General features: G+C 48.8%; 1 protein-coding gene and 1 long non-coding RNA gene across 2 annotated transcripts in view; both read right to left on the bottom strand.

Moving 5' to 3' along the window:
* The window catches only part of SLC28A1 (solute carrier family 28 member 1), a gene marked incomplete at both ends in the record, with an annotated part of 46,478 nt that extends 22,051 nt beyond the window's left edge, over window positions 1-24,427 (bottom strand). Inside the window, 10 exon segments of the mRNA XM_082618725.1 lie at window positions 7,635-7,748; window positions 8,416-8,550; window positions 8,552-8,561; window positions 16,496-16,679; window positions 20,724-20,751; window positions 20,755-20,815; window positions 22,753-22,817; window positions 22,820-22,840; window positions 23,679-23,790; window positions 24,417-24,427. Coding sequence (XP_082474851.1) covers window positions 7,635-7,748; window positions 8,416-8,550; window positions 8,552-8,561; window positions 16,496-16,679; window positions 20,724-20,751; window positions 20,755-20,815; window positions 22,753-22,817; window positions 22,820-22,840; window positions 23,679-23,790; window positions 24,417-24,427 — 741 coding nt within the window.
* A 101-nt stretch (window positions 24,428-24,528) lies between these two features.
* On the bottom strand, window positions 24,529-27,422 carry LOC309801832. The gene is made up of 3 exons (XR_014293670.1): window positions 27,366-27,422; window positions 26,613-26,820; window positions 24,529-24,780 (listed from the first exon to the last, which is right to left on the bottom strand). It is a non-coding gene; the product is annotated as an uncharacterized lncRNA (long non-coding RNA).
* Between the last annotated feature and the right edge of the window lie 423 nt (window positions 27,423-27,845).

Genomic DNA, 27,845 nt, shown 5'->3' on the forward strand with positions numbered 1-27,845 from the left:
TAAGATCTCTCCAGTTCCATCATCCCATCCCCCTCCTTTCAGAACCCACCCCATCTCCACTTCCCTTCCATTCCCTCCTCTGGAAATCGCGCTCACTACGGTTACCAGTGACCCCTTAATGACTAAATCCAATGGCACCTGTCAGTTCTTATCTTACTTGATGTGTTTTTTCTGGCCAAATTTGGCACTGATGACCACTGGCGACTGCAGAGGCTGCATCAGGCAGACACCCCGAAACCCTTGGAAGACGAAAACACTTTCTCCCTAGGGGTTCCTCAGGGAGAACATTTCCTCAGCACTGCTGAGCTTCGTGAGTGGGTGCATGTTCCAGAGACTGGAGTGATAGTGAAGGAACGAGGGAACGAGGGAGCGAGTGAGCATGTGCTCCCAGGTCGGCCAGACCCAGGAAGGTGCGGGAGTGTGGGGGGGGAGGCGATCGTGTGGGTGGAAAGTTACTAGAAGGGAGATGGAGCCAAGGTGGAATGACTAATCGAGACCATACAGCCAGGAGGTGGCTGCCACGTCGACCGTGCCAGAGGAGATGGAGGGCTGAAGGAGTCCCAGGGAGATTCGGCTTCCTGGAGGAGCAATGAGCTGGACCATGGCCCAGCAGGAAGCAGCTTGGATTCTGAAAATCTGAGTGAGCTCAGAGATTTCCCCAGGCTGACATGGGCCAAAGGCCTTGGACTAGGGCCACATGATTCATGGAAAAGACGGAAAGAAAACCCTTGAGTCTTCCATTCGACTCAGCACTAACAAAGCTACCCCCAGCTTGAGGATAAGCCCCAAGCTCGGCAAGTGTGTGTGTGTGTCTGTGTGTGTGTGTGTGTGTGAGAGAGAGAGAGAGAGAGAGAGAGAGAGAGAGAGGGATAGGCAGGGGGGCAGGGTGTGAATGAAACTTTGTGATTAGTAAATCTTGTTGAGAAAGGGAGTTCTGTGGCCATGGAGCATTTGTCTTAAGTCCTCCCTCATTCCGGCATGCCTTTGCTAAGGAGACCACTGGCTAATAATACACTGGCCAGGAGTTTGTGCAGAGGACAGGGCCTCCCCGGGGCCAGGGAATAGTTGGTGTTTGACTAGGAAATGCTAAGTCTGGTTAATGATAAACTCACCTCTCTTGTTTTTATTCTCTTGACTGAACATCCAACCTCAAAGTCTTTAGCAAATATTAATTGGTTTTAAATTTATCATTGCTGTTATTAGGGATGCTTTTTGTATTTGGAAGGGAGACCTGATGTCACTGACTTCTACTTAGAGTATGAGGAAGAAAACATCACTTAATTGAAGTCTAACAACCTGTTTCTAGCCCTGCCTCTACCTAAACTCACTGTGCAGTTATACCCAGGTCACTGCTCCTCTCTGGGGCATGGTTTGACCATTTGTAATACAAACAGGAGGCCCAAAGATCAATGAGCTCCCTCCTAGCCCAACGGTTTATGAATCCATAGTTCTGAAGGGTGATTCAGGGAGAGATGCAAGTAGCAGGTATGTACATATTCTTCTAGAAAGGGAGGAGAGACACACAACTGACATTGGTGAGGGGATGGACAGAGCAGCAAGCCAGGGGATACCTTCTTTGCTGAACTGGGAGAGAAGTTGAGTGGTGGCTCTCGTGGACAGCAGCTGCTTAGATGCCCCTTCCCTCACTTCTTTTGGTAAAAAAGTTTGACTTTCCTTTAGGAAACCACCTCTCCTCTCCTCTCAGCCCAGAGGCTCCAGGTTTGGCCCACCAGAGTGAGGTATCTTCCCTGGCTACAGTTCAAGGATGGCATATAACCCAAGCCAGGCTAGAAAGAGCCTACTCTTGGATTTCCTGCTGGAGCTAGTGGAAAACAGGCTCTCTCTCTCTGCTAGGGTTGCTAAGTTGGTTGGATGTAAGCCTGGTACCTCTTTGTCACAACCTCAAGAGAGCCTATCCAAGACAAAGACTAAGACTAAAGCCAAGACTAAGAACATAGAACCAGGATATAAGCAAGGCAAATCCCAGGTGATGTTGCATACCTGGATCCAGCAGGACCTGAAGCCTCTGGATTTCTCAGTTACCAGAATTAATCTTTTTGTTTGTTTGCTTTCTGTTTAATCTTTTGGTTTAAATCAGCTTGAGGTGTGTTTCTGTCGTTTACAACCAATGAACTCAGGAGCTAAGCACCCCGATCAGGAAGTATAGCCTAGACGCCCAAATGTGGCCCCACGTTACAGCTGGGAGGGACTCCAGATCAAAGGGTCCATGCCATTGCTGTTTCTCCCAGGCAGGTATGCTATCTGCCACGTGTGCTCCGCTCCTATACTAGACCACAGATGCTCACTTAGAATAGAAGGGCACCCTGAAAACAGAGCTAATCCAGGTCCTACAGGGAGCTGTCTTTTTTTCTATAATGGGGGTTAATAGTACCTGCCTGTCCCAGGCAATAATTCTTCAAATGATGAGTTTCAGAGGGTGGCTTCCACTCAGTCAGAGCAACTGACTCCCTGGCTTTGGGTGGGAACATGAGACTCTGGTCACTCCAACTTCAGTATCGCCTGCCCTGGCCTTAGTGATTGGGTCAAGAATGGTCACATGACCCAAGGCAGACCAATCCAAAACCCACCCTGGGATTTTTTAACTTGAGCAGGCAGAGAAGAATTTCCCCTGTGCTGGGTGACATGCATATAAAAATGAGTATCTGGTGTTGCTGGGGGAACAACAGATTGTTGCGGAGAAGATCTGGTATGAAAGAATGAAGCTAACACCCTGGGATGAGCAGAGATTCAAGGCTGAGGGCCATGAGCCTGGCAGCTCTGGGGCCCTGGTTCCAGCTGGCACCAGCTCTACCTTGCTTTCCAGTTTGTGAGCCAAGAAACAGTTCTCCCTCTCTCCTCCCTTTAAAGCAAGTTTCAAATGGGTTTCTGTCCCTTTCAACCAAATGAACCTAAGAAATACTGTTTTCTTCTAAACCAAGGGAAAAACAAAGATCCAAGGTCTGAGGCCCCTTCGTTACCACTGTCTACCAAGGCAAGGGCTCTGATATTAAGGCACAGAAGTGAATAAGCAAGAGCATCGGGCTTATTCCAATCTTGATTCCAATCCTCTCTAGCTTTATGAGCTTGCACAAGCAACAACCACTCTGAGCCTCAGTATCCTCACCTGCAAAAAGGGGATAATGATATTATTTTCCCCATAGGGTTGTAAAGGTGAAGTGAGTGCCTGGCGTATAGTCCTTGCTCCATAACTAGTAGCTGTTACTATGACTTCCTTCTCCCTAAGCTTTTCTTCACTGTTCCACCAGAATCTCAGGTCAGAGGGGGACAAAATTGTTTCTAGGGGCCCTGGATCTTGCTGCAAAGCCTGTGTGTAGCTTTTGGCTCTAGAAGGTTGGGAAGCTCTGGCCTCTGCTGGGGAGGTTTGGAGAAAGAAGAGCTCAGCCCTGGTTTTGGGCCAAAGGACAAGCTGCTCAGGACCACACAGTCATGGGAATGGTGGCCCAGCCAGGGGGAGGCTGGCTGTGTGGGAGCCCAACCCACAGCCAGGCGCTCAAAGAGCCAGACGTTCCCAGCAGGCAGAGAGACTTCCCACTTGCACAGAAGAACCATCATTTATCCATCTCATTCATTCAGCAAAAAGCAGTGTAGCAGGCACTGGGCAGGGCTTTGCAGGGCTCAGGGTCAGTTAACTGACACCAGAATAAGTAAGACCCAGGATTTGTCCTCAAACAGCTAAAAGTAACAGCTGCAATGTGTGGAACTAAGTGATGAGCTTCATAGAGCTGGTCTCTCAGCCGCACACCCCCACTTCGTTCCCCATGGTGACCTCTCTCCTGGACTGTGGCAGTCTGGTGGCCCTGCATCATCACCTGGGTGTGAGGCAGCCTCCTCACTAGTTCCTTTTTCCAAGCACCCTGGCCACAACCCTTCCTACCTACTACTGAAATCACAACTGTTCCAAAGCTCCAATCAAGTCCCTCCTTGCTCAAAAATCTTCAATAGCTCCTCATTTCCTGGGGACAAAATCCAGGTGCCTCAGCCTGGCATTTAAGACTCTTCAAGAGACAGCCCCACCACACTTGCAGTTTATCCTCCAATCCATCCTTTTCTTCAAATAGCTTACATGCCCGTCGAACTGAACTACACCCTGTACCTTAGAGAGCCCAGCATTTTCTCACCTCCGCGCCTTTGCCCAGGCATTTCTTCTTCCTGACTATCTCTGTGCCTCCAATTTTTTCCTGTCCTAAGGCTCCAATTCAAATGCCACTTCCTTAAGGGGGCATCCTCACTGTCCTTATTTTTTAAAATGTTTCCCTAAATGGACTCCCCAGATACTTTCTTTTGTGCCAGTTACACTTGAACCTGGCTGCCTGGGAGGTCGAATCACAGAGTGTTGTGTGTTTGCCTTGTAAAGTGTGAGAAGCCACTGCCGCTATTTCTCTGTCTGGTGGACATAAGAAGTCACCCTGGAGCAGGACTTCACTGTTTTTCCCTGAAACCTTGGTGGCCCCTACTTGGAAATGCAAATGTAAAGGGAGCAGCCCCTCCCCGCCTCTGCCCTACAAGAATGGTGTTAGGGAACCTTTGGAGGGGCTGACAGAGGCCTACACAGAAGTGATCCCCTCCCTACACTGAAGTGATCTCAGAAAAACATGATGGACAAATTTGTCCTGAGAGGACAGGAACCTGGTCCCTCCCCCTTTCCTCCTAGGGCTGACATTATTGGAACCCCCTGGATGGAGTGGATGTTTCCCAGAGAGTTGCTGGCGCAAACAAAGAACAAAGCTCCCAGAGGACCTCACCATGATTCAGGGTTGGGGGTGGGCTGGAGGTGTCTGGATTCATGAACTGGCTTGACATCCAGAAGTTCATGCCAAACCCATGGCTTGGGCTGGAAGTCTTTGGGCCCCAACACCCCCAAGCAGGGTGGGAAGGCTCTGGGAACGATGGCTGAGTAATGGCGAAAAGCAGAAATCTCTGGAACCTACGCATGGGATCCTGCACGGCAGCCCCATGGTTACTGTGGTCCAGGACGTGCTGGAGCGGGCAGCACCAACTCCCATCTGTGCTGCTATGGTAACAGGGCAGAAACTGGGGCGAGCTACTGGGTAAGTGGGGCCCACGCCTCTGTCTCTCTCCACCTGGCATTTGGAAGTAGAACTTAAGCCTGGAGCAGCCGCAGGGTCCTGAGACAATGTGGTTGTGAGGCAAGCAGAGGAGCTACACTCGAGATCTTACTGAAGGAGGCACTTGGGTGTTTGGGCGGTCAGTTGGGGAAAGAAGAAATATAACCACAGTTCCACCCCGGAACAGTGAAGCAGTCACACCACCGCACACTCAGCACAGTCTGCCTTGTTTTAAATTACAGTTAGGGCTCTACCAGTACACAGTAAAGTCTTTCAGTCTTTATCTCAATTTCCCCTATAATATTTTGCACTGCAGAAGGCACACAATACGTTTTTGTTGGAAGGAGGGAAGGAAAGAGGGAAAGAAGGAGGGAGGGACTGTAGGTCTAGGAGAGTCCAGAGGAGCGACTTAAGAGCTTGCAGCTGGACTAATAAGGGCAGGCTTCCTGGCAGAGGTAACCTGTGAGGGGCCTTGAAGGAGGAGTACCCTGAGAGGATCTTTGGAGCGTAAGGGTTCCTGGAAAATGTCCTTTACAGTTCTAGGTCCCTGCAGCGTGGCAGGGGCTAAGGTTATAGCAGGTGCTATCCCCATGTCCTCACCCTCTCTTCTTGTCCTCAGACTCCCAGCATTTCTATGATTTGGGGATTCTTTTTTTTGGAAAAGAATACAGATATATCTTACTTTTGCAAGTTTTACAAAATATACTGAAAACATACCCCCAGGTGAGTGCATTGCCGGGGTCCCTCTCAGGACCCCGAGGCTTAAGCCTCATTAGCTTCCAGTAGCAGGGCTCTGCCTGCAGGAGCCCTCCCCCTCCGCCTGGGCTGGAGGGGGAGGGCAGAGGCTGTTAAAAGGCTTTACAGGCCAAGAGTCAAGCTGACCTGAAATGCAAAGACATCCTTGACCAGAGCCTCCCCAGAAGCTGGACCTATAGCTCAGGAAGATCTGAAAGGAGAAAACAAAACAAAAACCCAGAGTGAGGCCAAAAGGGAGGAAGGAGGAAACAGGACCCAGGGAACCAGGTTGCAGTGAACTGGAGGAGGCTTGCCTGTTCCGAGGGGCTTCCCTGCAACCCAGGGTGGGGAGAGGGACATGGAGGCTGCAGAACTAGTCCGCCCAGGTTGTGGGCTTTACAGGGGCAGGGGCACCACGTATGTCATTAAAGCCACACTCATGGGCGCCTGCCCTTTCCAAGCACGTCCTCCAGAAGAGACACCTTTTCAATAAATTGTAAAGAAATACTCAAGAGATGAGAGTTGTTAGGACAAGAACGATAAAGAAGAGACAAAGGAGGAAGCAAACAGTGAGCTGCCTGGAGAAGGCTGTCAAAGGTGGTGTCCGCTGTGTCTGCTCACTCCCCTCCCCACCGATGGTACAGCCCCATCCTGTGGCCATCCCGGGCTCCTGGCCTTGGTGTTGCAATCTGGCTATGCTTCTACAAGAGACTTGTATTTAGGGCCAGAACAAGCACTGTGACAGCAGGGCCAAGTCACTTCAGTTGTCCAGGCCTCAGTGCTCTCATCTATAAAATGAGGGGTGTGCCCAGAGCAGCAACTGTCTTTTCCTGCACGACACCCATGCAGATACCCTTGGCGTGGCCAGCAGGTGTGCGCAGAGCCCAGATATGTGGGATCTCCCTGCCCCACCCCTCCTTCTCCCTGTAGAGAGCGCATGGAAATTCGAGATGGCGAGAGAGGGGTGAGTATAGGATCAACCTTGTGTCCTTGATAATTTCTATTTTAAAAAGTAAATCATGGGACTTCCCTGGTGGTCCAGTGGGTAAGATTCCGCGCTCCCAATGCAGGGGACCCGGGTTCGATCCCTGGTCGGGAGACTAGATCTCGCATGGCGCACTAAGAGTTCGCATGCCGCAACTAAGAGTCTGCATGCCATAACTAAAGATGCTGCATGCTGCAACTAAGACCCTGCACAGCCTAAATAAATAAATAAATAAAAGATAAATAAATATGAAATATACTTATAAAGAAAAAAGTAAATCATAATTGCCCAATGATGTGAAGGAACTTAATGACACTCAAAAATGGTTAAAATGAAAAGAAAAAGGTTAAAATGGTAAATTTTGTGTTATGTGTACTCATCACAATAAAAAAATGGAATTAAAAAAATATAACTTCAACAAAATGAACATTATTTTTAAACACACATATACACATACAAAGTAAATCATTTGCAATTTTTAAAGCACTTTTGACTATTATAAGTTCCTTTTGTTATGACCACTGAGGGCCACATGCCTTGTGGGCCTTCCCACAAGGAACCTACCTGTTTTGAGATTCTCTTCCACATCAGACCCAGCCTCTGAAAGGACTGCTCTGTCTGGGCAGGTGGTACCAGGCCTGAGAGAAGTAGCAGCTGCAATGCTCAGCCCCCAGCTGCCCAGCTGGTCTGGGGCCCCATACACACCCACCATCCTGGTCACAGTCCCTCTCTATGTCCTCACAGCCCACCTCCCTCCAGCAGAGAGGCTTCTCCTCCATTCCCTGGCAACCCAACACGCCCTGGGTAAGTGCACCCCATGTACACACCTGGATCTGGTCACCCAGCCACTGAAATGCAATAAATCCTGGTTCTGTTCTGATGACGAAGAGTCCAAGTGCAAACTGTAGTCCAAGACCCCAGGACACAGCCCGCCAGGATACCTGCCACCCGATAGAAAGGTCCTGGTGAGCTCAGCTCCTCGGGAGATCCACAGGGAACAGTTGGGTGAGGGCAGAGGGCACAGCACTGCTGAGGGGCTATGGGAGATTTGGCCAGTCTGTAGGATGAGGGCTGGACCCAGCCAGAGCTCTGGGCCAGTTGCCAATGGTTACATTCCTCATGGAGTTCAGAATAGGCCACACTTGGCAGCAATGGGCCTGGGCAGTGAGCAGGGGTAGGGCAAGATCTAACCAAGGACCAGCCTGGAGTGTGCCATGGCACTTGGTCCTGGGTCATCACGGGGTAGGTGGAGCTGGAGTTGTGGCGTCAGTGTCCAGCTTCCGTGTAACTTTTGTCTGTCTGGATCCTCCCCCATGCCTCCTACATAGTTAGGGCTCCCAGCCACCCTGACCCCACTCTCTCTCTCTCAATGCACTCTCCCCACCCCCAGCAGAAGGGAGCTGGACTCCTAAGGGCTACTGCTACCTCTCAGCATTTAATGACTCCTTAGCAGTGATCCCTACACCCAGGTGTGCATCAGGATCTCTGGGAGGCTTGGCTGGAGTCTGGGGGAAGGTGTTAACCACACTGTGAAATGGTGCGGGGGGACCTGATATCAGAGAGAGAAGGGGCTGCAGCCCACTCTGGACCTGATAGCTAAGCACTCACTGCACGGTGATGCTTTGAGAAGGCAAAGAGGAGGCTGATGAACATGCAGATTCCTCCAAAGGACACCAGCTGCTCAGGCCGCTGAGAGGTGTCCAGAACCAGCCGTAGGATCAGGCCCAGGAAAGCAGCAAGGGCTTATTCTACACCTGCAGGAGAGGGGCAGAAAGTCATCACTGTCAGTATCTCCTCACCCCCACACAATAGCACCCAGGGCCCCAGAGAAAGTGTACTCAGGGCTGGTGGGGGGAGAGAGAGAACGCTGTGTAACCTCAGACAGACCACATAGCCTCTCTGAGTCTAGTTTCCTCATTGGGTAAACAAAGCCAAAGACACCCCATTTCTCAAGGCTGCTGAGAGGACTAAATCAGAGGATGTGTGTACTCAGCTTAGCATGGTGCCGAGCACATGGCTCCATCAAGAGGCAGGAGTTCTCAAAGCTGCAATGATGCTCAGCTCAGCCCAGCCTCTGACCTTGCCAGGGTGAGGTGGGGTCTGTGTGGGCTAGAACTCAGCACCATGGACCATGGGCTCTGCTCACCCAAAGCCCAGAAGCAGTAGTGTCAGTCTGCAATGCAGAGTTGAGCATCTGAGACCTAGGGCTGGATGCAACTTTTACAGCAACACCTCCCTCCCTGGGGCTGGGATTTGCTTGTCCAGGAGGCAGCCTGAAATGTTCAAGAGCCCAGGTCTGGGTACTGGGTATTCAAGGTCTAGCCCCGACCCAGTCTTCAACTCACTGGGTACTATAACCACACATAAGGTTCACTGAGCACCTGTATTGTGCCAGGAACTATGCTGGGTGCTGAGAGACTTCCAGTAACTGTCCTCATCTTAGAGATGAAGAAACGGAGGCCCAGGAAGTTAAATGACTTGCCCACAGCTGCCCATCTAGAAAGTAGCAAAGCTGAGATCTTAGCCCAGGCACTCTGGCAGCAAATCTATTCCCTTAACTAGTTCTGTACACGGTCACCAGCCAGTAAGAGGAGGACCCAGGACCTGAAATCCATCAGGCTAACCCCAGAGTTGACTGTTTATTTTTGGTGTGTTTCCCAAACTCCTATCATCCCAGTTCCATTGGCACGATTTCTGCCCTGTCTCTATGCCACCTGTACTATTTTCCTTGAAGTTAACTCATTTTATAAAAACTGAAATGCATGTTTGGGGGTTTATTTTTTTGGAAGGGGGTTGTTTTTAATAGCTTTATTAGAGATATGATTTTTTAACTTTTTATTTTATATTGGCGTATAGCCGATTAACAATGTTGTGAAAGTTTCAGGTGCACAGCAGAGCGACTCAGCCATACATATACATGTGTCCCTTCTCCCCCAGGCTCCCCTTCCATCCAGGCTGCCACATAACATTGAGCAGAGTTCCCTGTGCTATGCAGTAGGTCCTCGTTGGTTATCCTTTTTAAATATAGCAGTGTGTGCATGTCAATCCCAAACTCCCTAACTATCCCTTCCCTCCACCCTTGCCCACCTGGTATTAGAGGTATGATTGACATAATAAATAGAATATGTTGAAAGTGTATAATTTGATAGTTTTGACATATGTATACACCATGAAACCATCACCAGTATCGCAGTGAGTGTATTATATCCATCACCCTCAAAAGCTTCTTCATACTCCTTTGTAATTCCTTCCCTCATCCCCAGGCAGCAAATGATCTGTTTTCTGTCACTAGATGAGTTTGCAATTTCTAGGATTTCATAGAAATGGAATCATACAGCACATGTTTTTTTTGTCTGACTTCTTTCACTTAGTGTAATGATTTTATTTTGAGGTTCATCCATGTTTTTGCATGCATTCATTTCTTTTTATTGCTGAGTAGTATTCCATTGTGTGGATGTACCACAGTTGGCTTATACATTCACCTGTTGATGAACATTTAGGTTGTCTCCAGTTTGGGGCTATTGCAGATAAAGCTGCTATGAACATTCAAACATTCATGTGCAAGTCTTTATGTGGACGTATGCTTTCTTTTCTCTTGGGTAAATACTATAAGTGGAATGGGTGACTCATATGGTAGATCTAACTTTTTAGGAGACTGCCAAACTCTTTTCCAAAGTGATTATACATTTTTCCATTCCCACCAGCAGTATGTAAACATTCCAGTTCCTCCACATCTTTGTCAACATGGTTGGTATGGTAAATCATTTGAATTCTAGTCATTCTGGCAGACATATAGCAGTATCTCTTTGTGGTTTTAATTTGCATTTCCCTAATGACTAATGATGTTGAGCATTTTTCCATGTGTTTATTTGCCACTTATATATCTTCTTTAACTAAGCATCTGTTAACATATTGAGCCCACCCTTAAACTGGGTTTTCTTATTATTGAGTTTTGAGAGTTCTTAATACATTCTGGATGCAAGTCCTTTGTCAGGTATACGACTTTCAAAGCTTTTCTCCTAATCATAGCTTATGTTTTTATTCTCTTAACCAAGTCTTTTTGAAGAGCAAAAGTCCTGAATTCTGATGAAGTTTAATTTAAAAAAATGGATTGTGATTTTGGTTCTGTATCTAAAAAATTTACTTAACTCAAGGTCACAAAGATTTTCTCCTACGTTTTCTTATAGTAGTTTTATAGTTTCAGGCTTTACATTTAGGTTTATGATCTATTTTCAGTTAATTTTTTAATATAATGGGAGGCATGGATTAAAGTTCCTTTGTTTCTCTCTCCTCCTGCTCCTCCTATTCTTCTCCTCCTTCTTATTCTACATGTGGATATCCTATTGTTCTAGAAGAATTTGTTGAGATGATTATTATTTCTTCACTGAATTGTCTTAGCACCCCTGTCAAAAATCAATTGGTTATATATATATATAGGTCTATTTCTGTACTCTCTATTCTATTCCATTGATCTATTTGTCTGTCTTGAGGCCAATACCACATGGTCTTGATTACTGTAGCTTTATAATAAGTCTTAAAGACAGGTAGTGTAAATTCATCAACTTTGTTCATCTTTTTCAAAGTCGTCTTGGTTATTCTAGGTTCTTTGCATTTCCATATGACTTCTAGAATAATCTTTTTTTTTTTTTTTTTGCGGTACGCGGGCCTCTCACTGCTGTGGCCTTTCCCGTTGTGGAGCACAGGCTCCAGACGCACAGGTTCAGCGGCCATGGCTCACGGGCACAGCCACTCCGCGGCATGTGGGATCTTCCTGGACTGGGGCACGAACCCATGTCCCCTGCATCGGCAGGCGGACTCCCAACCACTGCGCCACCAGGGAAGCCCCTAGAATCATCTTTTGATTCCTATCCCAAAAGTCTGCTAGAATTTTGATTGAATACTCTTAGAATCTATAGATTAATTTGAGGAGAATTGATATATTAAAAATATTGACTCTTTCAATCCATGAACTTGGTATTTTGCTCCATTTATTTGTCTTCTTTAATTTCTCTCAGCAATGTTTTGTAGTTTTCCATGCACAGGTTTGCAGGTCTTTTGTCAGATTTATCCTTAAGTATTTCATATGTTTTATGCTATTCTAAATAACATTTATAATTTTATGATTGTTTGTTGTTAGTATATAGAAATACTTTTGTTTTTTGTATGTTGAGCTTGTATCCTTCAAACTTGCTAAACTCACTTATTAGTCATACTAGTTTTTTTGTAGATTCCATAGGATTTTCTATGTAGACAATCCTGTTGTCTGTGGATAAAGACAGATTTACTTCTTCCTTTCTAATCTACATGCCTTTTATTTCTTTTTCCTACCCGACTGCACAAGCTAGAACCTCCAGTACAATGCTGAATAAAAGTGGTGAGAATGGACATTCCTACTTTGTTCTTGATTTCAGTGGGTAAGCACTCAGTCTTTCCCAATTAAGTATGAGGTTAGCTGTAGATTTTTGGTAGCTGGTCTTTATCAGATTGGGGACGTTCCCTTCTATTCCTAGTTTGCTCAGAATTTTTATCAGAAATGGGAGTGGAATTTTGTCAAATGCTTTCTCTGATTATGATGTGCTTTGGTGTGGTTTTCTTCATGTTTCTTGTGCTGTAGGTTTGTAGAGTTCCTTGGATGTCTGGGTTTATAATTTTCATCAGATTTGGAATTTCTTGGATATAATTTCTTCAAGTATTTTTTCTTCCCTCCTTCTCCTTTGGAGATTTCAATTACTTGTCTGTTTGCCTACTTAATGTGCCATGGTTAACTGATGCTCTGTTTGACTCTTTCATGTTTTTTTAAAATTTGTTAGGTAGAGCCTGAGCAGGGTTTATTCTGTAGTTAATTTTTCCCTATTACTGACCCAAGATCTTTCTTAGTACTCTAAACAATATCTGGTGAATCATGAGGTTTTCCACTCTGACTTTTGAGAGCAAACACTATTCCTGACCCTGTGTGATCTCTGGCCACTGTTCTCTAATCCTTTTCAGTGGTTCTTTTCTAGGCCTTGTATAGTTTTCTCATACGCATTCAGTGATCAGAACTCAGTTGAATACTGGAGGAGAACCCTCTGCAGATACCGGGAGCAGATCTCTCCCCTCTGGTACTCTGCATTGTGAACTCTAGCCACCTTGGCTTTCCTGAAGTCCAAGCTCTGTCTTTTCAACTCAGGAAATCTACTGGCCCCACCTTAATGCCCCTTTGCTGCACTGTGGGCTGGAAACCCCCTCAGTGCAGTAAGCTGGGGCAATCATAGAGCTCATCTCATTTGTTTCCTATTTCTCAAGGATCACTGTTCTTTGTTGCCTGATGCCCAATTTCTTAAGAGCCATATACTATTTGTTCTGGTTTTTTAGTTGCTTCAAGTGAGAGGATAAACCTGGTCTCTGTTATTCCATCTTGACCTGATTTTGGAAGCTGAAATCAAATGCATGTATTTTTTTTTTTTTTTTTTTTTTTTTTTGCGGTATGTGGGCCTCTCACTGTTGTGGCCTCTCCCGTTGTGGAGCACAGGCTCCGGATGTGCAGGCTCAGCGGCCATGGCTCACGGACCCAGCCGCTCCACGGCATGTGGGATCCTCCCGTACCGGGGCCCGAACCCGTGTCCCCTGCATCGGCAGGCGGACTCTCAACCACTGCGCCACCAGGGAAGCCCAAATGCATGTATTTTAAAAACAGTTTACTGAGACAAAATTCACATATTATACAATTTTCCCATTTAAAGAGTATGGTTCAGGGATTCCCTGGTGGCGCAGTGTTTAAGAATCCGCCTGCCAATGCAGGGGACACGGGTTTGAGCCCTGGTCCAGGAAGATCCCCCAGGCCGCGGAGCAACTAAGCCTGTGCACCACAGCTACTGAGCCTGCGCTCTAGAGCCCACGAGCCACAACTACTGAAGCCCGCGTGCCACAACTACTGAAGCCCATGCGCCTAGAGCCCATGCTCTGCAACAAGAGAAGCCACCACAATGAGAAGCATGAAACCGCAACGAAGAGTAGCCCCTGCTCGCTGCAACTAGAGAAAGCCTGGGTGCAGCAACGAAGACCCAACGCAACCAAAAATGAAAATTAATTAATTAATTTTAAAAAAGAGTATGGTTCAATGGTTTTTAGTATATTTACAGGGTTGTACAACCATCACTGCAATCAAATTTAGAATATTTTCATCAGCCCAAAGAGAAACCCCACACCTCTACTCACCACCCCCATCCTCCCATCTCCCTCCAGCCCTAGTCAGTCACTAATCAGAACTTCCCTGGTGGTGCAGTGGTTAAGACTCCAAGCTCCCAATGCAAGGGGCCTGGGTTCAATCCCTGGTCAGGGAACTAGATCCCACATGCATGAGCAACTAAGAGTTTGTATGCCACAACTAAGGAGCCCATGAGCCGCAACTAAGGAGTACACCTCCCACAACTAAGACCTGGCACAACAAAATAAATAAATAAATATTTTAAAAAAAATCACTACTCTACTCTCTGTCTCTATAGATTTTCCTATTCTGGACATTTCATATAAATGGAATCATACAGTACATGGTTCTTTGTGACTGGCATCTTTTACTTAGCATAATGTTTTCAAGCTTTGTCATTATTGTAGCATTTATCAGTACTACCTTCTTTTTATGGCCAAATAATATTCCATTATATGTACAGACACAATTTATTCAACCATTTAATGGTTGATGGGCATTTGGGTTGTTTCCACTTTGGCTATTATGAATAATGATGCTATGAACATTTGCATATAAGTTTTTGGATATATGTTTTCATTTCTCTTAGGTATATACCTAAGAGCAGAAATGCTGGGTATGGTAACTCTACGTATAACATTTTGAGGAACTGACATTGTTTTCTGTTGCAGCTGCATCATCTTACATTTCTTTCAGGAGTGTATGAGGGTTTCAAATTTTTTCTCATCTTTGCCAACTCTTGCTATCATTTATCTTTTTTGTTATAGCCATCCTAGTAGATGGGAAGTGGTATCTTGCTGTGGGGTGTTTTTTTTTTTTTGGTATATAATTTGCAAATATTTTCTCCCATTCTGTGGGTTGTCTTTTCACTTTGTTGATGGTGTCCTCTGAATCAAAAAATTTTAGTTTTTATACAGTCTAGTTTATCTGCATGTATTTTTCTTTTTTTCCTTGGCCATGCCACGCAGCTTGCGGGATCTCAGTTCCCCAACTGGGAACTGAACCTGGGGCCATGGCAGTGAAAGCGCCAAATCCTAACCACTAGACCACCAGGGAACTCCCTACCTGCATATATATATATATATATATATATATTTTTTTTTTTTTTTTTTTTTTTTTTTTCCTGCGGTACGCGGGCCTCTCACTGTTGTGGCCTCTCCCATTGCAGAGCACAGTCTCCGGACGTGCAGGCTCAGCAGCCGCTCTGCAGCCATGGCTCACGGGCCCAGCCGCTCCACGGCATGCGGGATCCTCCCGGACCAGGGCACGAACCCGTGTCCCCTGCATCGGCAGGCGGACTCTCAACCACTGCACCACCAGGGAAGCCCTGCATATATTTTTTTAAAGGAAACTTTATAACAATACCTCAAATGGAAAACCAGTATCAGTGATTTGTCATAAACAGAAGATGACTGTAAAAATAAATCCTTTTATAAATCTATTTAATAAAGAGAAGGCAAATGTAAAAACAAACCTATTTATAAATAAAACTAAAAATTTGTTTATAGGCTGGCTCAAAGCATTTTGCTGTGGTATGGGGGTCTTACTTTGGGAAACACCATTATGCCCTGCACCTGCCTGGCTTAGTCATTGATTATCTTTGGGCACCAATTTCTTCATCAACAAAAAAAGAGTACCTTTTTTAAGCCATAGAAACATTTTTTTCCAGCTAAATTTTTTTTTTTTTTTGCAAACCTGTTTATAAAACAGATATAATAGAGTTGTCTGGTTGAAATGGAGATTGGGAGGCAGGGTGTCTGACGTTCCCCTCTCCAATCTCCCTCACCTGCCCTATGGTACCTCCAAGGTTTCCACAGCTCTAAGGAACCCAGTTTAAAAACCAGGGGATCCCAAACTGTTGTTCAGGAACATGGCTGGCTACATCAGAATCCCCTGGTGGCTAACTAAAAATATTAACTAAAAGGAAAAGAATTTCAATAAGAATAGATACATGTATATGTTTAACTGAATCACTTTGCTGTACACCTGAAACTGTCATAGCATTGTTAATCAACTATACTCTAATATAAAATAAAAAGTTAAAAAAATATTGATTCCTGGACCTCAGTTCAGACTGCTGAATCAGACACCAGGGCTGGTCCCCTGCAGCTGTATGTCTCAGGCATGCTCCAGGTGATCTGACAGGAGGCATTGATATGGGCCCTCCCTGCTTGAATGGGCTGGGATATCTGAATTTAGGAAACTGTTGATTCCTGTCCTCAGGTATCATAGTCACCTGTTTTAACTGGAGCAGAGAATCAGGTGGGAACTGGCAAAATGCCACAAAGATGGCACAAAGATGCCTCTGAAGCTACCCAGCAACACCTGCTCTGGAGCTCCCAGGAGGCAGGCAAGTAACATGTGCTCCCCATGGTCCAGGAGCCCTCTGGTGCGACAAGGACAAAGGACCTCCCCACCCAGCCCTGGCTGTGACCCCTCTGACAATGTGGCCCTCTGCCAATGTGCCTGCCCACCCCCATACTCCCCTGGGGCCTCACTTACCTCTTAAACCGGAGGTTCAGGCTGGGATGCCCCAGAGGCTTGACACACCTCAGCAGCTTTGGCCCCAGCAGCCTCTTCAGCAGGCTGTGGGCCAGGAAGACGAGGTCCACGCAGGTGAGGACAAACAATGCCAGGGCCCTCTGGAAATCCAGGAGGCAGGCCATCAGCAGGAAGGCAGCAAATGCTGGGAGTAGGTGGAGATGAAACAGAGACGGGGTCATCCATAATGACACTGGCGTCTGCAGGACCCCGCAGCCCTATCCTCCAGCTCCACCTTACTCCAGCCAGAGCTCTCTGAGCCTTAGTTTCTTCGTCTGGAAATGAGCACCATTGTCTCTATTTTGTCAGAGGGTCATTATGAAGTTAATTGACAGAATGTGTGTAAAAGGGCTTTGCAAACTATAAAGTGCTGACCAAAGTGCTGAGGGAGATGTTTAAGGAGGAGGCAAGACAGCATGAATCTCTGAGCATCAACGGAGCGCCTGCTATGTTCCAGAGCCACACTAGGTTCCGAGGAGGACAGAGGTGGATAAGTCAGTGGCTCCAGGAAGGCATTCACTTGTGTGTGTCAGGATCCCATTCTGAATATTCATCAGTGACCATTTATCTTCCTGGAATTTCCTTTTCCCCCTTTGCCCTTCTCCCCATTTGAGCAGCTAGGCCAGTCTGTGCTATACCTCAAGAGAGGAATATGATAGCAGATAGCAGAGGGGAGCTATCTCTCCCTGGCTTATGAATTTCAAGAGCCAGAGCCCTTGAAGAATGGAAAGGACTTATAACATTTCCATTGGATAAAAAATGTGGGATGGAACATTTTGAGTAAGTGTAATCCCTCCCCCTCCCCCTCTGCTGCCAAACTAGAGGATACCCGTGGGTCCCAGAGAAAAGGACTCTGAGCCAGGGGAGGTGGCAAAAGCCCAGGCATACTTGTGGCTTTGCAAGCAAAGGCGTCCTGCCCCAGGGAGGCAGCAAAATGTCACGGAGAGGAATGCACATGGAATGCATGGGCAGGCAGAGTCACAGAAGGCTTCTAAGGTTCCGCACACCTCAGCAGGCACCGAAGCAGAGGAAATGATCTCTATGAGTGGCTCAGAGAGAAAGGAGACCAGAACAGGCCCACGATGGAGATGGGGGTGTCTCCATGGCTACTTGCAGCGGCAGAGAACCCAGGACCAGTTGGGGAAGTGGACAGGTTAGCAGACCCTTGAGAACTGATCATGGATAATCACCCCCAGGGACTCCTGAGGAAAGAGGTGAAGGCATATTCCAAACTGACAGACGCTCAGTTCCTATCCCTCACTTGGAACAATGAAATTGAAATAGAAACTTTATTTTCCATAAGTCGAGTTATGGAAAATAAAGTTACTTTTCTCTGACGCAGAAGTTTGTGGGCTGGGACACCTGTATGGGGGTTAGTTAGAAGCACACAGGTGAGGCTCTGCAGGGCAGCGCCAGGGATGCAGGCATAGGGCTGTGGGAAGTCAAAGGAGGGGGAGCTGGTGGGAGACAGGCACCAAGGTCAGCACGACTTATAGCACCGCCAGAATTACTCTTCACACCCATTTCACGGGTCGGTACTGTGGTGATCCCCATTTAGAGATGAGAAGTGAAGTGACTCACACAGGGAGGAAACTGGACTGGAATTCCAACCTGGGTCTGTCTGTGGCCAGCAGGAACTGGCATGTCGTGCAGGAGAGAGGGCTGTGTGGACAAGTCCTCCAGGCAGGACACGGGAGAAACATGTATTAGGAAGTATTGTCATCCTTCTAGGATCCATTCACCTCTCCGGTGATAGGATTTTCTGTTCCTTTTGGGCACCCCCTCCCTACTCTTAGCCCATGTGGTCCCGCGGTGTCTGACCCACGTCAGGGGTGGGAGACCACAGCATACCCTGGGCCCAGGGATGGGCACATGACCTGAGCTAGGCCCATCAAAGGCCTCCAGGGACTTGGCTGGAAATATGGGCAAGAGGTACACTCTTCTGAGATTGGGGACACTGAGGCCCTCCATGTCAGTCAGCCTCCAGTGTTATCTTTGCATCCACGGAGAAAGCCCACCTAAGGTGAGGAAGCCATTGCTACGGCTCAGACTAAGTGCTGAGGACATGAGCTTCATTTCTCTACCACACCTACTTCAGGAAGTACGTGGAGAGCCTTGCCATAGAAGACGTGATACAATAAAGATATCAAAGAGCTGGAGGAAATCAAAATCCCAAACATGGAGAAAGTAAGGGAGGATTTAATGATTGAGACTGAGTTCCTGACAGCCAAGACAAAAGTGGAAATAGGATATGGTAGGTCATTTCCATTATCTGCTAGAAGGAATTCAATCATTTCTTCAAGAGAAACAAATCTGAGTCTGAGTGAAGGTGGACACAAGGGGAACCAAGACGGCCCTGCTCAGCTCCTGCCAAAGGAAGACTTCGCGGTGTCCGACATCTCGAGGAGGAAGCTGTCAGGGCCATGAACCAGCCCCATCGCAGCAGGGCATCCTGCTTTTGATTTCATCATGAAGACTGGGGCCCCTGCTGTCATGCCTCCATGTCCTCTCCCCTGTGTAGTCCCCACGAAGGCCTCTGCATCCACACCCACCTCCCCTGTAGATCTCCCACCTGCCAAGCCAAATCGAGCCTCCAGCCGTGAGGACCCGCCTCTCCGCCTGGGCCCTGGACCCCTCCTTCCCCGTGCCCAGGGGACCTTGCTCCACCAGTCATCTCCACCTCCTCGCTCTTCCTCTTCTGTCTACAAACTCCCTGCCTCAGCTCATAAACACAGTCAAAGTGTCTCCCTTCACAAACACACCCCCTTCCTTGACACTGCCACACCCTTCCTTTAATATTCCCGCCCAGTTCTCATTAAAAAATTTCTCGCAAGAGCTGTCTAGACTTACTGTCTACACTGCCTCTCCTCCTGTTCTCCATCCAGCTTTTGCAAGTCCACCCTAAGTCACCATGACTTCCTTGTCCCTAAATCCCACGGACACTGCTCCATCCTTGGCCTGCTGGTCCCCTTACCGCAGAGATGCTGGTGATCTTCCCCTCCTTCTTGAAACCCTTTGCTCCCTGGGCTTCTGCACCGACTCTGCTCCTGGTGTCCTGCTGCTGCCCCCACCTGCACGCCTTCTCAGGTTGTCTCAGGATTCCTCTTCCTCTCTAATTCCTTCCATGTGGCTGGTCCCCAGGTTTCCATCTGCAAACCACCTCTCAGTTCATTCTCCAAGCACCCCTGGGAAACCTCTTCTCCTCCTGGAGGGCCTGGCAGCGGTTACCTCCAACACACTGTCCGAAACAACTCTCCATCCCCCTCCCTGCTGAGATCCCCTCCTCCACCCCTGTTCCCTGGCTCTGGCGGGCAGCATCACCACCCCCGTGGTCCAAGCAGAACCCTGAGGCATCCTGGATTCCAGGGCCTCCTTCACCTGCACAGGGGATCAGCTCCCAAGTCTGGCTGGTGTGGCTTCTCGAAGATTTCTCAAATCCACCCCCTTCCATCCTCCAGCACTTCATCTTCTCCCGTATGGAATGTGGTCCTCAACATCTCCTCCCGTCTTTCCCGCCTGCCTCTTCTGGGTTTCCACAATGTGAATCCAAACTTGACACTTCCCGGTTTAAATCCTTCAATGGCTCTCTCTGGCCTTGGAGGTAAAATCCAAGTTTCTCCAACTCCCTCCCAATACCTGGCCCCTTCTCATCCCTCCAGCCTCATCCTCTGGCACTCCCGGTCTAGAACTTTACCCTCCAGCCATACTTGAATGTTTATCAGCTGCCTGCCCACATACTGCAGGTTTTCACCTTTGCTCAAGTGTTCCTCTGCCTTCTCACTCCTATTGTCCTTCCCCTTTTACCTGGTTAACTCCTGTTCAACCTGTGAGACTGGAATGTTACCTCCTCCTGGAAGTCCTCCCTGATCACCCCCACATCCTTCCTTGGTGCTCCCAGATGGCTCTTGGCATCATGTGGAAATATTTGTTCCCCTCTCCCTTACTGATCAGAGAGTACCTTGGGAACAAGATCTGGTCTGGTTCAATTCTCATTCCCCAGCTTTTGGAACGAGAGCTGGCCTTGAGGTTTGTTGTGCTCAACAAACCTTTGTTGAGTTATTGGGTAAGTGAATGACCCTGCCCTGAGATATGGATGACTGGGGTGGAGGTGGCTGAAACCTGGGTGGTGGGAGCCATGGGGCTAAGCAGGAGTGACTATCTCCCTGGTGGGGTTGGGCCCCAAGCTCACCAGTACATAGCAGGCCTGTGCAGATCCATCAAAGCAGCTGTGCATGCTCCCTGCAGAAGCATCTCACCCTCAGGGCTGGCTGCAGGCTCCTCCTGGGGAGAAGACCAGCAGGGTCTATGAGTGGTGCCCCCAGACTCCCACCCCTGTGGGGATTCTCAACACCTCCAGGTAGGAGCCACTCAGGTACGTCCCCAGTAAAATGGCAACATGGGGCGAGCCAGGCACTGGCCTTGACATCCCACAGGGTTACAGGGCAACCCTAGCCCAGAGCAAACTAAGGAATGGCTCAGGCCATCCACTCCTTCCGGCCTCTGTCTGTACCAGCTGTGTCTCAGCCTGGAGGAGCACCACTACCCCAGTGATAATCCTGCCTCCAGGGTTTGGGAAGGAACAAACTGAGACAATAAGGAAGAACCTTACCAACATACAGAAATGCACAAACCACGATGGCTGCCTCCCCTCCCCTGTCCCATTTCCAACTGTCTGAGGAGCAAAGTGGGGAGGTGCCCAGCTCTGCATTTACTCCTGTGGGACATCATCCTCTGAGTCAACAGCACCTCCCAGAGAGAGGAAGTGTGAACAGTCCACTGGCAGCCGTCACACAGCCCCACTGCCTTCTAGACCCGGTGCAAATGCCAATTCTTGTCTGGTCACTGGTCACTTGTCTGTCCCTGGAGGAAAGGCTGGTACCTGAATACCTCTGTGGTCTCCCTGGCTGAGCACGTAGGAGATGCTTACTCACACTCATACAGCCACCAGTCACTTTTTAAAGGAAACTCTCTCCCCTCTCTCTGTCCCCACCGCCCACCTCCTAAGTGAGGCATTTTTCCTCAATCTCGTCCCAAGGCAGACAGATGGAATCCGCAACCCCACCCGGCTGAATGCTTGAGACCGAGCAGGACCCTAGGGGCCTTCTGGGCACAGAAGCCTATGTCCCCCGTTTCTTGTTTGTAGGGAACAGACTCCAGCCTCCATGACCTTCCCTGAGTCCCAAAGGGCAGATTCAAACAGTTGCTAATCAGGGAAGGGAAGGGATGCTGAGAAAAGGGAGGAGCAGCCAACAAACAACAGTGCAACCTTGGGGCAGGGTCCTGGGTCCCCTTCAAGGGAAACACATAACAATATCTTTGAGCTCTTTACAGAACTAAAACCCAACAGATGGGAAATGTCAGCATTCTTCATTCCAGAAAAGACCACCTGAGCCCAGATTAAAGGAACCAGAGAAACTCATCAAGAAGATTACCTGAAACAAAATTAAAGGGGTGCAGGCCCTGCACACACCCTAGTCTTGTCAGCAACCCCACCCTTGAACCATTGCTATAAAACTCCTCACCAAATCCTCCTGGGTGGGGACACACAGTTTTCGAGGGCAGGAGCCGGCTGTGTCTCCCTTTGCCTGGCAAAGCAATAAAGCTATGCTTTTCTACTTCACCCAAAACTCTGTCTCCAAGATTCGATTTGGCACTAGTGCGCAGAAGCCAAGTTTTTGGCAACACGCTCTCATCAGCTCAGGATCTGGCCAGTCAGGACCCCCCCAGTAGGCCTGGGTGTCAGGAGGCCAAGCTCTAGGCTCGATTTGCTGCCTGTGTGACCTGGGTCCATCTCTCTCCCTCTCTGGGCTTCAGCCTCCCCATGTGAAAGGAGGGGCCTGGCCCAGTCTAGGGGTTTTCAAACTAAGCTTCAAGGTTCCCTGAGGTGCCCCAGAGACCGAATAGGGTAGAAGGCAGATGGGGAGTAAAGAGGGGACCAGGCTGGCTCAGGGCCCCCATCCAACTTCAACCAGAGCAGCTCCTCAATATAAATTGGGGTCCACCATGGGATTTTCATTCTGGCTGCTTCAAAGCAGATTCCGAACCTCTGGCCCGGCTCACCTCTGAGGCAGAGGTCAGCAGGACTCATTTGTTGGCTAAAATATGTTTACTCCTTTCTTCAGCAAAGGTCCAGCGAGCCCCTTCCCTGTCAGGAGGCCAGGTTCCCCACAGGGGCCTCCTCCCCAGGCCAGCCCACATCCTTCCTGGAGACGACCTACCACCCTGAGGGCTCCAGGCCAGCCTTGCTCCCGCTGTCCCTGACTTCTGCAGGGCTTGAGTCACTGTGCCAGGGTCCCAGCCTTCCTCCTAAAGCCACCAGAGATGGACCGGAGTGTGCCTCCCGCCTCCCGCGAGAACTACAGCTGGGGGCCTGGAGTGCGGAGAGACCCAGGCTGCCACCAGCGTGCCCACAGTCGCCTCGGGAGTGGGCTGGGGTGGGGACTGGGCACAGGAAGTAACCAGAGGGGACTTAAATTCCAAACTTTGAGCACCTACTGTGTGCTAGGCTCTGTGCTAGACACATCCTCATGGCCTGCATGAAGGAGGGATATTTGTGCTTCAGGGGAGGTTGGGAGGGAAGTGGGTCCCTAGTTCTGGGCTCCAAAGTTCTGAGTGGAGGGCCTCAACCTGGCCATTCCAGAGCAAGGACGAGCTTGCCAGCTCCTCAGAGGCTGACGGCTCCCCAGAGAGTCCCCATCCTCCCCCATCATGAGGGTTCTCCTACTTATCCTTTAATTTCTTTTTTTTTTGGCTGTGCCGGTGAGGCATGTGGGATCCTAGTTCCCCAAACAAGGATCGAACCCCCCCCACCCCGCCCCGCACAGTGGAAGCAGAGTCTTAACCACTGGATGGCCAGGGAAGCCCCTTCCTCCTTATCATTTAGATCACAGCTGAAATGTCACTTCCTGGGAGAGCCCTTCCCTGACCTTTCTGACGAGGGCAGGCTACACTGGCACATGATAGGTGTGCACAGATGTTTAGTGAGTGATTAAGGGGGCTGCTCTGTGTGGAGGAGGTCAACACACTGCGGGGGTCCTAAGTGTTCAAGCAAAGAGGTGAGGAGGAGGTGGGGGCGGGAGGAAGATGATGAAAAAAGGCCCCTCCTACCAGGAGGGGCCAAACCAACGTGGGGGAGGGGACAGACCAGGCTTTCCAACAGCTCAGCCCCCAGGTTCTCCAAACCACCAGCTGCTGATGTGAGAGAGCTGGCCTCTCTTAGTCTCAGTGTGTCGTCCTCCGTGCGCCAGACCTTGCAGCTGAAAGACAAAGTCAGGGCCCAAAGCTGAAAGGGGAGGCCAGGCAGGACCCAGATGAGGGGCTGGGCGAAGGGCAGAGGATGGAAGGGAGGAGGCGGGGAGCGGGGAACAGTGGCCTGGCATAGCCTCTCCCGTCCCAGAGCTCAACCCTCATTGTGCCAGGGGCCCCAGTGACAGAGGAAGGCCCCCCCTTCCTGCACTCCTGAACCTGTGAGAGGCAAGTCCTTGTAAATCTGGGAGGTCAGGCAGAAACAGGGCAAGGTCTGCCCACTTCATAGAGAAGGAAAGGAAGGAATTATGTATAGCATGTGTATGTATCTGAAAGGCATTTTTCTGAAGACAGGACTTAGCTTTCATCATTCACCGCAACAGGTTAAAACCATTGCCATTAAGTGATATTTTCATTGTATTACACTCTCCCATCTCTGAAAGATGGAGAGACAATATCCTGAAGACAACATTCCAGTCCCTGGATCCAACTATACCTGAAACCAGTACTACCCCTGCACTTTTCAATTACAGGAGCCAATATAGTCCTTTTTTATTTTCTTTTTCTTTCTTTCTTTTTTTTCTTTGCTGAAGCTCAGTTCATAGGCCTAAACTCATCTGTAAATAAGAGCCCTTACGAAGACTCCATCTCTCTTCACTCCTGTCCCCTCTCTTTTTCTTCCCCTTGGGTAGCACCCTACCCTGTCCAAGCGCCAGACTGGCTAAGCTCACATACCCAGGAGCACACATGCAAGGGCACATGTGAGCAGGCCCACGTAGGGAAGTACACACACAGGCAGAGCCTGGGAAAGCCCAGCCACCCATGCACACACGCAAACACAGACACACAGCTGCACGGAGAGGGGCAGGCTCCTCTTCCTACTCACATATTTTGTGGTCAACAAGTCCCTCTCAGGGAGACGGAAGCACGCGTTTCCACGGGGACGGGCTGGATCCAACCTGCTTGCGCTTTGGCCTGTCTTCTCATCTCAGTGGAAATTCCTGGGCAGAGTCCAGAGTTGGAGCTGGCTGGGCCTCCCACCTGGCTCTGTCCAGCACAGTCTCCAGAGCCCAGGGCCACGGCCGGGGCAGGGACCCCAGCCTCTCTCAGGGAAAAGAGGAAACGGGGCAAGTGGGCCCCACTCTAGGCCTGGCCTGCGGAGCTCCTGCCTCATAAGTGAATCTGCCTTCCTCCTCAATGATGCCCTCCTCTCTACTCTTTCCTGCTCCCAAACAGGCCCACCTCTTCCAGGAAGCTCAGCTTTATTACTCTCACTCTCCCCATATCCACTCCTGGGGCCTCCTTTTCCACCTGCCATCAGTGCTACTCAGTTTTTTGGATCATGTGTTTTTTTTGTTTTTTTGGGTTTTTTTGCGGTACGCGGGCTTCTCATTGTTGTGGCCTCTCCCGTTGCGGAGCACAGGCTCCGGACGTGCAGGCTCAGCAGCCATGGCTCACGGGCCCAGCCGCTCCGCGGCATGTGAGATCTTCCCGGACCAGGGCACGAACCCGTGTCCCCTGCATTGGCAGGCAGACTCTCAACCACCGCGCCACTAGGGAAGCCCGGATCATGTGTTTTATCGTTCATTTTGCATCTTACACAGTCTCCCTTTCCTCACTGGATCAGTAATTATAACAACAACCTATTTTCCTGAGCTTGAAGATAAGGAAAGCAGTGTAGTGCCATAAATAGTAAAAGTGTTTCAGGTCTAAGTGGTCTTGAAAACAAAACAAAATCACAGCTTGCCCTTTGGTTCCATTGCTTTTTAACTGACACCTAAGCAACAGCGTGCAAAGTCAGTGGACAAAGCCTTTAACATTTCAATCCTCAAACTAAACATTAAACTTATCTGACAGGATTGACAACATCTCCTTAATAATTAATCATACACACTCAGGACAAAACCCTCTATGATGCATAAACACTTCCTGGTAACACAGAGGCGGAGTTACCAGCACATGCTGGTTGTTTTGGAAGTTTGGGAACCATGATGGATGAAGGGTGGGGGGTACCCCTTCTCTTTAAAAACATTTTTTTGTCATTCTGATTACCAAAGTATTACACATGCATCAGCAAACATTTAAACATTATAGAAATATACAAAACACAGGAAGTTAAAAATTCCTCTAATCTGAGCCTTCTAGATATGACCACCACTGAGCTTGTGGAATTTTTCTCCAGTCATTTTTCATAAGTGAATACTCTTTTAGGTTATTCATTTTACAAAAGAGGCTTATACTCTACCAGCTTTTTTGCAATTTGCTCTTTTGGGTGGAGATCCACACTGTGCCCCACTCTGTTGGAGGCTTGTGTGCTGCCTTGATTATAAGCTAAACGTTTGTGGCATCATCTGGTTTATCCTGAGCAGAACACCTGCCACCATGGGCAGCCCCCACAGGGTTGGGCTTGCAGCTGCCCTGGCAGGGGGCCTCATCCAGCCCCAGTGAAGCGCAGACGGGACTGTACCTGCTTCTCTGCCTCTGCCCACTTCTAACCTCTTCCTCCCCTCCTTCCCCCCTTTCCTGCTCCCTCTCCCCTCCCCTTCCCCCTTCCTCCATCCTCTCCTCTCTCCTCCCCCTCCTCTCTTGGTGCCCAGAGAGAAGCCAGGAGGCACAACACATCCAGGAGGAGCCAAACTTGTTCCAAAACATTCCCTACGCTGCACCTTAGAGCCTTGACATCTTCGTGTGCCCTGACCTCTCAAACAAGGATTTAATAGGCTGTGTGTCTTGAAATGAACCCAGAGCTTAGAGCCCAAAGGTCTAGATTCAGTCCTGGCTCTGAAAGTGAACTGGTTCCCTCATCTGTAAAACGGTGGGTAATAGTACCTACCTCATAAATAAATATTGATGGGGATTAAATGAGCGAATGCAGGTGAGGTGTTTGGCAGAGAGGCTGGCACCATCAGGCTGGCAGGTGTCATCGCTGTCACAGGTCCCATCTCAGGGCTGTCTGGACACACTGCTCTCCTCCTCCAGGCCAGGAGACCCTGTGTTGCTCCCCTGCTCCTGCCCTGAAGGAGGGGCAGTCAACAGCGATCCTGGCCCCCAGAAACCAAGTTCTCTTTTTAGGTGGAATTTGGCTGAGAGCCACGGGCTGGGCGGTTGGGAGGCTGGGTGGGTTGGGATGAGCCCCCAGGGAAAGAACAAGAGCTGGAGGACTTCATGGGTCCTGGCTGTGCCCCATCCAGCTGTGTGATCTCAACATGTCACTTGACTCCCTGTGGCCTGTTTCCTGAGGAGATGATCTCACTGGGGTGGTACAGTGAGGCCTGGAACTGACCCAGGGGTGGGGTGCTAGGTCCAGAGCAGGGCGAGGCAAGGAATATATATATATCTAATGACACAGACGTGTCACAGTTGCAGCATTTGAACTTGTTGTATAAAAAGGAAATCTGTAAATCTATAACTTGGCAACACTTACAACGCTGTATATTAAAGACGGCTTTCTCAAGAAATCCAGAACCACACAGCCCTATGGTCAAACACTTGTGACATTTGTGCCTCTGCTTTTAAAGGTGCTGTGATGGACAGTTGGCATGCCAGGGTTCGAGAAGAGTGGATGATTTGAAGTGCTTGCTTTTACCTGTGCAAAATCAAGTGGCTGCCTCTGTTCCTATTTTACTGTAAATTTGATAGTGTCTGTTCCTGTTCCATTCTCCAGGGAGCTTCTCTGTAGACCAATACCACCACCCACCAAGTGGTGGAGATGCCCGTGTCTGGGTAGTCATGGTTTTCTGTTGGACATTTGAATGTGATAAACAGTCCAGCATCACTGGGGAAATACTACATGTGGAATGTGCACGATTCCAGGGGGTGAACATTGTCAGTCAAGAGGTTTGCAATGATTTCCTTCCTGCCAAAAATAAATATGTGAAACTGCAAACAAACAAAAAGGCCTGCACGTTGCTATATATGTATAGCAACATGTGTGTGTATCGTGTATCTTTCCCCCCTTCCAATCAAAACAAAACAGAAGCACTTAGAAGGATTTATAATGAGGAGGCTGCTCCACCTCTCCCATCCCTGTCCCATTCCTCAGAGGCAACCCCTTACCTGTTTCTGG

This window comes from Mesoplodon mirus, assembly GCF_964341445.2.
Source record: "Mesoplodon mirus genome assembly, chromosome: 4".
In the NCBI taxonomy this organism is placed as follows: domain Eukaryota; kingdom Metazoa; phylum Chordata; class Mammalia; order Artiodactyla; family Ziphiidae; genus Mesoplodon; species Mesoplodon mirus.